This window comes from Euwallacea fornicatus, chromosome 36, assembly GCF_040115645.1.
Source record: "Euwallacea fornicatus isolate EFF26 chromosome 36, ASM4011564v1, whole genome shotgun sequence".
NCBI lineage: Eukaryota > Metazoa > Arthropoda > Insecta > Coleoptera > Curculionidae > Euwallacea > Euwallacea fornicatus.
In genome coordinates, this window is record NC_089576.1 from 904,301 (window position 1) to 917,838 (window position 13,538).

General features: G+C 35.7%; 2 protein-coding genes and 1 long non-coding RNA gene across 8 annotated transcripts; 2 read left to right on the forward strand and 1 right to left on the reverse strand.

Annotated features, from left to right (window-relative positions):
* The first annotated feature begins 17 nt into the window (after window positions 1–17).
* LOC136349097 (serine/threonine-protein kinase 11-interacting protein) lies at window positions 18–2,693 on the forward strand. The gene is made up of 5 exons (XM_066300424.1): window positions 18–1,030; window positions 1,095–1,595; window positions 1,651–1,879; window positions 1,937–2,084; window positions 2,172–2,693. The coding sequence occupies exons 1-5, from the start codon at window positions 347–349 to the stop codon at window positions 2,473–2,475; spliced, it is 1,866 nt and encodes a 621-aa protein (XP_066156521.1). The 5' UTR covers window positions 18–346; the 3' UTR covers window positions 2,476–2,693.
* Window positions 2,249–2,907, reverse strand: LOC136349125 (uncharacterized). Its single transcript, XR_010733761.1, has 3 exons — window positions 2,827–2,907; window positions 2,339–2,775; window positions 2,249–2,277 (listed from the first exon to the last, which is right to left on the reverse strand). It is a non-coding gene; the product is annotated as an uncharacterized lncRNA (long non-coding RNA).
* On the forward strand, window positions 2,842–13,269 carry dmpd (F-box protein dmpd). Of its 6 annotated transcripts, none has more exons than XM_066300434.1 (10): window positions 2,842–3,125; window positions 7,155–7,427; window positions 7,478–7,874; window positions 8,226–8,382; window positions 8,441–8,535; window positions 8,589–8,800; window positions 8,852–9,060; window positions 9,118–9,263; window positions 10,218–10,398; window positions 11,324–13,269. In XM_066300434.1, exons 2-9 carry the CDS (start codon window positions 7,228–7,230, stop codon window positions 10,368–10,370), a joined length of 1,569 nt encoding a protein of 522 aa, XP_066156531.1. In that variant the 5' UTR covers window positions 2,842–3,125; window positions 7,155–7,227; the 3' UTR covers window positions 10,371–10,398; window positions 11,324–13,269. The 6 variants fall into 6 exon arrangements, with proteins under 6 accessions (XP_066156531.1, XP_066156526.1, XP_066156528.1 ...); XM_066300431.1 differs by lacking the exon at window positions 2,842–3,125 and adding exons at window positions 3,596–3,844; window positions 5,482–6,042 and having other exon boundaries at window positions 10,218–13,269; XM_066300429.1 differs by having other exon boundaries at window positions 10,218–13,269.
* Window positions 13,270–13,538: the final 269 nt, after the last annotated feature.

The following is a 13,538-nucleotide window of genomic DNA, read 5'->3' on the forward strand; positions in this document are numbered from 1 at the left end:
AAACATACCGCTCACCATATCATTTATTTCAAGAGATACTGTATATTTATATAAAGTTGTTGGTCGATACTTTAATATTGACTAATTCCATACGTCCTTATTATCTACACCCAACTCTAAGTGCACGTTAGCCCTAGGAATTAATTTCTGAACTCGCTCTCGCGACCAACTGATTACTGTCAGATCTATGACATCATAACCACAACAATAACAAAAATGTCAAAATTATGGATTTTAATTGTTTATTTAATAATCAACTAAATATACTGATTATCTTATCGTGACAAAGAAAAATGTCTTCTTCACACATTTTCTGAGTGTGTAGTTTTATTTTATTTTAATTATAATGTCGGAATCAACTTTACTTTCCACTGTAGCAAACTTGCTGCGCCCTGTAAGCAAAGATGTTTCTAGGGGCAAGGGTAAGTTGTGCCTTTCCACTGTTTATTTAAGTAAACTGAATAAGGCCTTTGACGAAAACGCCCCAGAGGATTTAATTTCATCATTCCACCTCACCGAAGCTAAAGCTTCATTGCAAGTTGACTTACAGTTCTTGCTTGACCTAGTAAAAAGTACTATAGCTCTTAAAGTAATTCCTGATCTTGTTGAGGATGAAGAGAGCGATATTGTGAACATAAGTAGATTTAAAAATATTAAGACTTTAGAGATTCATAAAATTGATATAAAAAGGTTTCGGGGGATACAAAAGTTGAGATCACAAATAGAACAACTGAGTTGTCTGTATAATTTGGACAATTTATCAGATATTTTGGACAAATGTGGCGGAGATTTGAGTCACAGTTTTAACTGGGGAGAGCTGAAGAGAGGAAATTTTTCCCATAGTCAAATTCAAGAAATTAATACAGTGTTTGAAGTCACTCCATGGCTGCAGACATTAGACCTCAGCCATAATCACATAAAATGCTTAGATCTAATTGAAAACCTTCCAAATTTAAAAGAACTGAACTTATCATACAATAAATTGGAATCTGTTCCAAAATTTAAAGGAGCAATATGTAAGAGATTGCATGTAAGTGTTTTATTGTATAGCAGTTTTTGATTCAGTATGTACTGTATGTTTGAATTAATTGCAGATCCTATTATTAAACAATAACTTCATAGAGGACATCAGTTCACTTTCAACTGTTGCAGACTTACACCAACTTGATTTAACCCAAAATTGTTTATTAGACCATAACTGTCTCTTATCAATATCACAAATGCCCTCCTTGTACTCTCTAGATTTGAGAGGAAATCCTATAAGCTTCCATCCCATTCATCGCACCCTCGCCTGTAATTATTTGAACAAAAACACAGCCACTCTAAATGTGGTTTTGGATAATATCCCATTAACCAAAATTGAGAAATCACTGGCTGGTTCTCACAGCCCAATTTCTCAAACCTCTTTGGGAAGCAGTGGCAGTTTTCCTTTACAAAATTCCTTAGACAATTTTTTGCCAAAAAGACAGAGGAAAGTGGTGAGGACTGTTACTATTCAAGATACTCATGACATTCAGAGGTTGCCAAATAAAGTTGAGCCTGTGATTCCTTCACCTAGAAATACTGACAAAAGTCACTTAGATATTAAGAAAAAGGTAAAACTTTTTTTTTGTAAATGTTTTAGTGGAGTAATGTTATTGTTTTCTTTAGATAGAGCAAGGGTTACAAGAAGGTACACAGCCTTCAAGTGTAATATTTGAAAATATTTTAAATTACCCTAAGAATTTGAACTCTTTAGTATCGACAAGTGACCAGGTATCATCCCCTAATAATATTGAATCAGATAAAGTTCCTGAGGAAGTTAATGAATTTGATGAAGGAACAAGAGATGACAAACTTTTTTCAGCAACAGAAGTTAGTGCTAATCTGGAGGACTCTGGTTAGTCTATTTATTTTATTTTTATTTCTGTAATAACTGAAAAATATTGGTTAACAGCGTCACCCTTAGATGATGATGATGATGACATTCTTGAAGGTCAGACTTTTGTAGCTGGAACTCGGGCAGACGCAGACGATTTGTGCATTGCAATAACTAAAAGCCACCTTTCCGAAAAAGACATTGTTACAATGACTGAAAGGGAAAGGTGTGTGTCATTCATCCATTTATTTTGATTTATAAAAATGACTTCTCTTGTAAGGTTTTTTAAAAGGGAGAAACTTTTTTGTTATAGGTGGAGCTTAGACGTATTAAAATCTTTCAAACAGGTCGAGGATTCCAGAGAAGTTAAAATAGAGTTTGACATCATGCGTAGAGACAAAATGTTCCGGGTTTATTACCTAGATGAGGCGGAGAAGTTCGTAAAAGAACTCTATGAAGGAATGCTGAGGAATAAAATACCTGAGGACAGGATTCAGTATCAGTGCATGAAGTGTAATGGCTCATTCTCGCGATCGAAAAAAGGGAGCAGCGTTCTTCTTGAGGAGAAAGTCACCTGCCCTAAGTGTGACAGCAATCTTGTTATTGAGTCCAAGTGACAAGATGGAATGGATAATATGTGTTTGAAAGAACGTGATCTCATAATATTGTAGAATATGTACACTATGTCTCTTTTTTTTGCAGATGGTATAATTTAGTTATTAATGAACATACTGTATACCTTTTAAGTGGTGTTTAAATGTATGATTTTAAATTTTAATTTGACCATTGTTTAATTGTATTATTTACATATATTTATTTTAATGTTTTAGGACAAGTAGTTGTTTTTATTTGTCTACCGCCATCTATTACCGATTTGAACAGTTGTGCCATAATCTCTAGGCCACATCTCTGAAATACTAATTCAAAAATTAACATTTTTGTTTGTACCTGTTTATTGTTGTAGTTACGTGTTATTAGAGGAGTTGAGGCATTAAAATTAAATTTATATTTTGATGGAGCAGGTGATGAAGTTTTTCTATTTTACTTTGAAGTTAAATAAAAATCGGCCGTTGAAAAATACGTGATCAGCTGTGCGTCAAACATCAAAATAATCAAACGTCACATTGGTTTCCCTGTTACCTGTTTCCTTTGTTCGGTTTCGAAGCCAAAAAATCAAAAATTAGCACGTTTTTAATGAAAATTGTGAATTGTGTACCATCTGTTGGGACTAGGAAATCGAATATGCTAGAAGAAGATACATAGCAAGGTATTTTCCGTTTAAATTTTTCTGTTGTAAAATTTTCTTCCTTGTTAGTGGGCATGCGTCGATTATAGATAAAATCCTTCTAGGCGACGTTGTCAGGGGCCAAATTTTTTCGAGCTAGATACACTCGCACATACGACTTTCTTAAAGTTTTTATTGGTACGTTCTGTTTTTACGGGTTTAGCTGTTTATTCGAAGCATTTCCTTTGCGGTCTAATTAATTTTAAATCCAAAATCATCCCACATAATTTCATCACCCTAGTGGGGGTACATCTGTCTCCCTATGACTAGCGATAATATTTCATCTTGTTGGCACGTAAATTCAACGTTATTGGCACCGAAGTTCCCAATTTTATTCAAATTTCTGCAATTTCTTAAAGAGAGAAATTGATTTTTCTTTGTACGGGATTCCCAACGGACATTTACCTGATTGAGCTCCCGCCGACTTGGCACCGCCGCATTTTCAGGTCTGGAAAATTCGTTCTCGGTGTAACAGTGGTCCTACATTTTTCATTATTTTTTGGACACTACTTCATCCAAATCACACGTTTTTAGATTCTGACTGAACCCTCCTCTTCTATCTAACGTTAAATTTCGAGGCCGAATTTGTTATCAAGACCTTACGTGTAGTTACAGAAGACAACCCAGTCGAACCTTAAAATGCCTAACAAAATGTAATTATTTGTTTGCCGTTGAAAAAATTGTTTGACCATCTTCAATTGGTAAGTCCTTCAGTGATATTAATCCCGCAGTTAGAAACAGGGTTTCCCCATTTTATTCTTTTATTGCTCCCAGAATTTAGACTCTGAAATGATTTCTCTTAGCAGGGGTCCAGTAAATTGGATCAACTAATTATTGTTGCAAGGAAAATGGTATTTGTGTATTATTTGATTATACCTACCTGCACTTAAAACTCCTATAAGATCTTGGAGAATGTTGCTTTCATTCTTATGTTTTTTGCAAATTATTAATATTAATGGTAAATTCACTTACCATTATATTACTATATAATGGTAAGTAAATTTACCAGTACTCAAAACAAGTATTTCTCATAAAAGATCAGAATTTAATAGTAAATAGTACCCTACTTTGTGTGCCCCAACACACTACTTTCAGATTGTGTTCGTGAGCTAGTGTCACACCATGTTACGCTGGAATCTGCCAATAAATGTGAGGCTGTTAGCTCTATGTTTAAGAGCAAGATTGTTAATATGGGATAGAGAATTAAAGGTTTATCTAAGAAAACAAAAAGCAGATACAGGATTATGCTAAGAATATTTCCATTTAATCATGTGAAAATGTAATTTCATGAAATTTCTGTTTCATAGAGTGGATTTTTACTATAAGTAAATATTTTCAACTTTTTAGCTTTTTCAAAGTAGTTGGATTTTCTTGAATAATTGTATACAAATCAATTTGTCTGCAGTGAGTACCTCAATTTCAGGCGCTGCTTAATATTGTTCAAGCCTGTTAATATGAAATATTTTTCACTAGTTATTTGAAATGCATCTTTCAGAGCTTACATAGAAAGCAAGATTAAGTAAGTTATGCACTACTACTGAGCCTTTTTAGTTCAATTCATTCTTATTTAAGTCATTATTATATTCTTGTTTTCAATGCAAGTTGGCACTCTCCGTTGACATTTAGTACAAATGTGGTCAAGGGATGATCGGTTGTTTCCATATGACAGTTTTCACTTTGTTAAATAGTTCCTGATAGAAGTACTCCAAGCTAGGTAGAATAAAGTGTCCGTTATCCTCTGTTTCTTCACTCTTTGGAAGTAATAAACATCATTGTTTATTTCATAGCAGTTAATTGATTTCTTGTACGTGTGGCAAGGGTGTAAAATCTGAAAGTAAAGTTGATAGTCTAATTGATTTCTTGTATGTTTGGCAACAGTGTAAATTAATGAAGTTGACTGATGAAATGTCAACTATAGTTTGTTGTGTTATGGATGCTATCGTTATGTGATTTAGTCCCCTTAAATGCAATTAAAAAATACATAATTTAAATGTAATTATAGACTATCTAAACCCCTGCAACCACACCTTTTGAGAGGTGAGGGATTTAGTGTCGTGCTTAGGGTTTAAAAGAGGGTCCAAAAATTTTGAGGTTATGTAAGAAATACTTGCGGTCAAATCCAGACGTAGAGAGAAGAAAACGGTCTAGTGCTGCTCTTTTCGCAGTTTGAACTTCATATTTAATATAGAACACAACAGTAGTTTCTTACTCATCTGGTGGAAGACGAACAAATTGGAGATAAAACGGATCAGGCAACAACAGAAGTGATTAAAATTTACTGGACAAAATTCAATAGACTCAATAGAAGTTCCAAGTGATAATTCCATTAATGTTACAGGGGCTTTACTTGATGGTCACTGAGGAGTCCTGCAGGCGAAGTCCCAATACAGCGGAATGGAATAAGCATGATGGAAAAGCTTAACAGGTCGTAAGGCAACTGGATGTGCAGCTTATGAATTGAATTTTGTGTTGTATGACCACATTATGAGAATATAGGAGAAGCTCATATTGATTTATGATTGAAAATCAGAAGTTTCACTCCATTTATCACAGCAGAGAATTTTTAAGCTCAATTATAGAGGCTCTGGTAGAGCAGAGTATCAGAAATTCAGAACATTGAAGGAAGTTACAGCAATTTAAAAGAGGAATTTGATGGGAAGATGAAGATAAAGAAAATTTCTATATCGCTTGTAGAAGAAATAAGTCATTGTGTCACTATGGCAGCAGATAGGAAGGCACAAGTAGATGTTACTTGATATTACATCTAGCTTATTTGTGTAAAAAGAAAAACATACAAAAGATACTTCTCACAGTTATATGGCAGCAATAAGAAGAATTAACCATTCAGTTCAAAGAGTGCTTGAAAAAATCCAGGGCATGATACTAACACATTTACAAGGTATTCAGATGTGGTAAATCAATTTGACCTTTTCACATAAATCCACTATTCGAAAATAAAGTTTAGAGTTTGATGTCTTAATAATGGAACAAGTGACTATCTGTATAACAAGGGGACTATTTTTGAGACTGCTCAGTATTAATATCAGAACATTGGAAATTCCTAATGGACCCTTTTTAAAGATTGAAAGTCTCAGACTAATAAAATTAAAATGGGTTTGAACACAACTGAGGGAAACATTGTATGTGCTTAAACTTGTTTTTTTCAGTGAGAAAAGCCTTAGATAAAAACATGCAAATGTTATTAAATAAAGACACTTACCAAATTATGGACAAAATAACATAAATTTAATGTTTATAAATTACTAAAAATAAACAATGTTAAAATTAAAGGAAATCCAAGTCTCATTTGTGAAACTTATTTGTAAGGAGAACAGTTTAAATCACAATTTTGAAAAGCCAAAGAAAATAAATTACTGAGATTTTTGTGATCCTTTTGAAGTTGATTCCTTCAGGGAAGTCATGCTACTTTTTATTATTGAAAGATGACTATTTGAATTATTGAACAGTATTTCATAAAGAAAGAATCAGAAACACAGGAAAGAATTTAGAATATTTAAAAAATAATGGAGATTCGAGTGACAATGTGGTTAAGACCTGAAAAACTGTCAATAGTCTAAGAGTTTTTAAACTTTGAATTCAGAAATATATTAGAATGTAGAAGAATGAAAAAGCTGGTAGCTATAGTCTTCAACAAAATGGTAAGGTTGAAAGGAAAATTATTCAATCAGCTCTGCAGAGCGTCCCCGACAAAGTTTCTTATCAAACACCTTCACCTGGCCAAGTGGGAGGTTTTGGAGATGGTTTACCAGTTTAGAATTTGTGAATGGACATCTAGATGTCCATTCGCAAATTTAATACATTTTAGATATTTTCACCATTGTTTGTTTTTCTGTTGCCAGTTATGCTCCTTCTTGCCATACTAAATTTTAAATTATGCAAACTAAGGATGATATGGTACTTTGTCACATTACTGGGCCACCCTGCACCTATATTACTATTAAACTAACGTTTCTAGTAATTCCAGTCTGCAACAAAATTTAATTTTTGCAGTTCTCATTATCGTGTTCCGCCTCAAAAACTCACCTATTAAACCTGCCAATCAACCTAAAGTAGAATTGCCAAAATGGTTTCAACTCGGCAAATGTCAGTCACTAGTAGCAGCTCTAGTGAGGGCTTCGGTGGACATACAAACACGAATGGTGGGCCTTATTTATGTCAGTTGGAATTCGGTCCTGCGAAATTCACCAGAAACAACGTTACGCCTACGGGCGGGTACAACGGGGGGGCGAGCACCTCCACGTCAGGGGTTGTGCAATGTTATAGGTCAGTCCTTGATTATTTAAAATAATTTCTTCCTCAAATTTCAGTTTTAGAGAACAAAACGCCCCAGTACAGACTGTAAGATTTCTGGATTTACCCCAGGAAGTGATAGAAAAGATCATCGGCTATTTGCCATTTAAAGAAATATGTAGGATGCGCCTGGTTTGCCGACGCGTCGACCAGATTTGCGGCTATATTCTGAACACCACGTTTTCCAAGTTGCAGAGTCAAATGTTGCAGCGGTTTCAAGAAATCAAAAGCAAAATGCCGCGCAGGGAGTCGGCAAGGCGCAGTCATTATTTGGCCTCGGAGAGCGACATTATTGAGACTGTACACATGCGTTTGACTTTGTTACAAATGTCTTTTGGAAAGCACATTGAACGGAAACATTGTTACTTCTTCCCGGGAGAAATTTTGGACGAAGTCTATTCCATTTTGCATTACATTAAGGTAGGTTTTTTTCAAAGAGAAAGGGAGAAAAAGGAGAGATGTGTATTTTTTCTTGACAAAATGGTGGATATATGTAATTTCAAGCATCTGTTAAATATAATATTAGTTTTTTATTGTTACACTAAACTAATTACTAACCAATTACGTCCGTAACTTCTGCAATAGTGCATTTATCACAATAATTTTCGTGGCGCCCTAGCAATATTGCAACAAACTCAAATATTTCGATCTTGCGTCCGTATTTTTCAACGATATGTTTCATGACATTCTTTTCTTGAATAGAATTGACAAGAAATAAGTTAATACTTTTTTGCGTTTTCGCATATTGGTGTAAAATCCTGTACTTTATAGACCACTTCAAGACTCGATCTACCATACAAAGTCACTGACGAGCTGTTTGACTTATCGACAATGGCAATGGAGTACTTTAAAGATAAAGTTGAGCCTAACCTACCTGAAATCGCATACTTTAGCACAGACTTTCTCAACTTTTCCAGCAACTTTAGCAGTAAGTGCCACTTTATTATTCATCCTTTTCTTCTATATGTGCATACCTTATTCATCAGGCTCCAGTTCGAGCAAATACGGTCTCGAATCTTCGAATTTATCTGGCGAACATTCTAATGCGGACCTTAACGATACTGATGTCTTAGATGCCGAGGTAAATGTTTGTGAAGGAGTCAAAACTTGAGTTGTAAGAGGGTTGTTAATTAGGAGTATGTGGAGATACCTCAATCGAATATGGTGTTGCGCAAACGCATTCGTAAAATTAAACAAGGAATGAAGCGATATAACAATCAGTTGACGGTGTTGCGTCAAGAGTTGAAGATGTGTAAGAAGAAGACAGCAGATCAGCAAAGGCAAATCACCGATCAGCAAAAGCAATTAGCTGACCAGCAGAAACAGACCTTAGAATATGCCACTAGGTACTTAAATAAAACTCGATTTGAAGAGTTTATACATTATTTGTAATCTAGACTGGACGAATACGACAAAAAAACCGAAGAATTCTCACGCAAATTTAGTACCCTCCTGCAAGAACTGAACAAATGCAAGACGGAATTGCAATATTGGCGATGCAAATCGCCCGCAACGCCGATTTGCAATGCGTGTGGGACTCCGGTTCTTCCACAACCCGAGGAATTGCAAGTGTTGGTCAACCAAGGCATTAATCCGGAGGGTCTCTGTAAATATTAACCTAATTTTGCTATATATTCATGCGTATAGTTGCAACTTTTTCTAGGTTTACAATTGATCTCAGATGTGGGAGCAACGAGCTCCGAACAAGATACAAGAAAATCCAAGAATGAGGATCTAGAAATTATTAAGTTCGTAAAAGCGAGCGAGGCGCGCGGCTCTTGCAAAGAAGTTTTAGTTAAAAATAAGAAGGTAAGGATAAGCAAAGTAGAGCTAAAACAATTTTTAAGTCAAAATAATATTTGAATGTTCCAGTCCTGTAAAAGTAATTTAGAGATTTGGGTGTCCCAAAGAGATTTCTATGGATATTTTAAATACGTGACAGCATCGCGTTCAATAATTGTTTGTTAATAAAATGGTCAGTGATTCTGATTATTCTGTCAGAATTGACTTTTGACCCATAATGTTGACTTAACCGACGGAAAGGCCGAATAATGGATAGCTGTTTTGTTTAGAAATAAAGATCATATACAGAGTGTTCGTTTCTGGAGCTCGGCTATGGGGATCTCGGGAAACATACAAAATGTGAAGTCATTGAAAGGTGAATTCAAAATGATTGACATTTCATAATAGCAAGTTTTTCTCTACAACGTGACGATGCCATTTGAAATTCGACGTGTCAATTTTCTACGACCATTTTTTATTCAAATTTCGTCTGGGATTTTCACATTTTTATTTTTCGCTTTTGTTCGAATTATGATGATGTAACACATAAAGCTTCATTTTTGTAGTTTCCGCATAAACTATGCAGTGCTTGAAGAAGCAGCCTACATAGAGTTTATTCTAATCAAGTGTTAGCCTATTAGAAGCCCTGGATGCAACACGTTTTGGGATCTCTTATCCTTCCATGCGGGTCCTCTCTCCTGTCGCATATCGAAACATCCTGTTAATGAATGAAAAAATCCTATGCCTTTATTGATTTTACCTTATTTTTATTGACAGAATTTATACAATATTGCATAAATATTGGGCAAAAATCCTGTTCTAGATGTAAGTATCGAAAAGGCTGTAAGTCGGTACTGAAGGTTAAACTTTGGAAGATTGTTCGCAGCTTTGACAGAAATTACAATGGCTGAAACAATAAATCTGCGATAACAAAGTGGACTTTTTTTAAATTTGCACTTTAAAAACGTTTTTTAATTTTAGGGAGAATCACCGCCATGTTCGTCCAGCCCCGCTTCCCGCAGCCACAAACGGAAATCGTCTTCTGAGGAACGTGAGGACGAGGTCGGACAGCCCAAGAAGACCAGACGGTTCTCGAAGGTGCGCTCGAAACGCGTCGCCACCACCAAAGCGTAAAAATTACGACTGTCAGTCGCGAATCCAGGTCAGTCACACGTCACACACGAGTCACCTCCTTGAAAACAAAAGACCACAATGTCAAATTTCTCTGACAAGGTGTTTTAGCTAGCGGAGGGTGCAGCCGCTATCAGTAACTGAGTCGAAACTTATAACAATTATTCTTATTATCATTATAAAGTAATTAGTACTCGTAGTTGAGAGAGAGGGAGGGGGGCGGTGTTAGTCCCTCTCCGCCGACACGCCCGTTTTTCCCCGTTTTGCCCACTACCAGATAAAAGCTTCTGTTCAGTAGTAAGTGTGTATAGGCGCAACAGTTAATGCGGTACTAATAGTCAAAATAACGAGGGGACTTTTGTTGTGCTCGCCGTGTAAGTGACAAATGCGTCGTTACCACAAACTCGTTTCATTTGTATGTCTGGAAAAATTGTCATAAATCTGACATGTCGCGTCAGCATTAAAACAAAAAAGAACGCAACTGGTACAGAACTGGGTCTCGCTAAAACAATATCATCATTATTTTTATTTGCATAGTGTGTTTAGATTTTCTTCTAGTTACTGGTTTTCCTCGCCCGTCTTTGGCCAACAGGCAAACGTCCCCTCGATTATATCAAAATAGTCTAGCGAAGTGTTGATAAAATAGGCTTTTCCAGTTTGTCTCTTCCCAATTCCCTGCCACTTAGAACTCGAATTTAAAATGCCCATAATCAAAACTATAAGGATCAAAATAAGGTTTTTGTGTTAACTTCGTGCAACTCTGTTTATAATGCGTAAATGTGGAAATTGGCAGGTTAATCGGAAGAGACACAACAACCCATGGCAACCTTTAAACAACCAACTCTAGGTGTAGCTTTAAACGGTTCTCAGCACGCGGTTTCTCAGTATTTCCCGGCCAATTTTTCGTTCCGTACACTACCAGATTTGTGAATAAAAGTCCTGCTCTTGTATTGTAGGGGAACCGTGGAGATTTGCTCGGGCGAGTTTTTCGTCCTTTGTATTCGCAGCTAAGCCACTCGTCCAAACTGGTAACAGATTTCCTCCATTGTGCGCAGAAATTCCATTTTAAATGACAAAAGAAACAAACGAGAATACCCACTATTTATTAGCGTGTTAGACAAGTACAATAATCGATACACTCAGCTTTAATAAATATTTAATGAATTAAAAATGGTGAACGACGATCACATTTGTATAGTATTTAGTGCGTTTTCCTCGTGGGCCATAATTATCGTTTCCAAGTTGAAGCCATTAACGGTTAAGCTTAACCAATGTGTATGGTAAAGTTCGAGGCACAAGTTTCGGTTCGCTCTTACCAGATTTACTGACCGATGATTTTCATTACTGATGTAATACTTAAGTACCTAATTTAGCATGTAAAAACTTATATTTTATGACCTTGAATAGGTTTAATTTAACAACGTGTATTTAGATAACGTACGGTGGGCGAGGAAGGCACATTTGCGCATGTAAATTACACAGCATTGCAAATTTTCCTCCAAAACCGACCACGTATATTAAGTTAATTTTTTCTCTAGGTTTAAATGTAATTTTTCTTATAATATGTAGATTTTTGTGTAGGCGGGGTTTGAAGCCGAAATGAGGCTCCGATGCGGGATTTAATAGCTTAGGACAGCGGAGATTCCGATTTAATATTAGTTTCCGTAATAAATGAAATTTATCTATAACATCTTCAGGTGCCAAGGCCTTTCTATGACCGGGTACGTTGTTTGGATTCAGTGCAATATAAATAGAGAGGAATCTTCGTTAATTTAATAACACCAGTGAGTTCTCTGCGCGTCACTTCGGCTCTCCTCTAAGCCCCTACCGAATTCCGAATTAAATGTGTTTGAAATTTTTTAAAGTTGTTACCCAAGTCGGGGAAAATTAATCCTCTCTGTATGATGGTCGCAAGAGTTTTCGTTTCATAGTAATTCTTAGAAATTTTTTAATTAGAGGGCAATAGTCATACCCGTTTTTTTCCACTACTAGTTTTAAAAGACTGCTGTTATTGGGTTAGACTGTTAATCGGCTGTAGACGTCTATGTTTTTTCACCTCGTGAAATAGGTGAATAATATATCAATGGTGAAAAACATAAATCCATTGTTGACGTTGTGAACTAAACGACCACAAAAGTCATCGCCTCATTGTTGTTCTATTCACGGTGGCAATGTTATGATTCAAGATCGTCGTCTTGTGATTTAATTTATGTTTAATTTAGACAAATTTATTGTAATTTTATAAAATCTGCTTAAATCTACTAGTGGAAAAATCGTATATGCCCCGCGGTTGTGAAATATTTAAGACCCTCGGCGCTGCGCGCTTCGAGATTTACACGTTCGGGTTATAATAACGCACTTCACAACTTTGGTGTATAATACGCTATCATATTGGAAGTTTTTCAATTAAAATATCGCACTTAAAATTGAGCTGCCTCGATCCGCCCTCTAGAAGCAACTTGGTCTATCCTAATATTTATTGCGGTTGCAAATTAAGTTTCAATTCCAGGGGTTTGTTTTGCATAAAGTAGAATTTATGGTCAGTCAAGAAATTCGCCACAGCGGCTGTTCGAGCAGTTAAAACTCCCGTTAAATTCTTATCAGACTGTCAACAAAACTAAACATCAACACTGTTGTGGCATCTAATTTATCACATCGAAATATTAGGCAAGACCCTGTCGGTGTACGCATTAGGTACATAAAAAACGTTCCCGAGCACCCCGAGTTCTGTTGACTGAAAGTGTCCTTTTTCGTTTTAAGAATTCAAGACAATTAGCCGTAGGAGTGATAGATCGAACTTATATTTAAAAAATTGCAAAAATGACAAAAAAAGTCTATTTTAAAAATTAAATGTACGATGTACTCCATATATTTTATTTACTTAATAAATTATTTGTGTGAATACGTGTTTTTATTTCTTTTTAACAATAAAAATAATCCGATCGACATGGTGAACATTTTTGGCTAAGAGTAAAGTTGTTCCGTTTCGGAAAATATTTGATACCGGAGCAAGGATTGTCAGGAGCTAAATGTATCTCCTCGCACTTTTGCTCTCCTGACATGAAACGTCGATGTTCAGTAAAATTTCGCCGTAAATGTACGAACGATATTGGTTTGTCGAAAGCCGGTTCAAAAACTGTCAAGAGCTAAACATACCTCTTTACATTTCTG

Bases quoted from the DNA above. Each gene is read 5' to 3' on its own strand.
- LOC136349097 (XM_066300424.1), top strand. From the start codon at position 347: ATGTCGGAATCAACTTTACTTTCCACTGTAGCAAACTTGCTGCGCCCT. The intron at 1,880-1,936 runs GTTAGTCTATTT...ATTGGTTAACAG, and splicing joins TGCTAATCTGGAGGACTCTG to CGTCACCCTTAGATGATGAT. The intron at 2,085-2,171 runs GTGTGTGTCATT...TTTTTGTTATAG, and splicing joins ACAATGACTGAAAGGGAAAG to GTGGAGCTTAGACGTATTAA.
- dmpd (XM_066300429.1), top strand. From the start codon at position 7,228: ATGGTTTCAACTCGGCAAATGTCAGTCACTAGTAGCAGCTCTAGTGAG. The intron at 8,383-8,440 runs GTAAGTGCCACT...CTTATTCATCAG, and splicing joins CTTTTCCAGCAACTTTAGCA to GCTCCAGTTCGAGCAAATAC. The intron at 8,536-8,588 runs GTAAATGTTTGT...GTTGTTAATTAG, and splicing joins CTGATGTCTTAGATGCCGAG to GAGTATGTGGAGATACCTCA.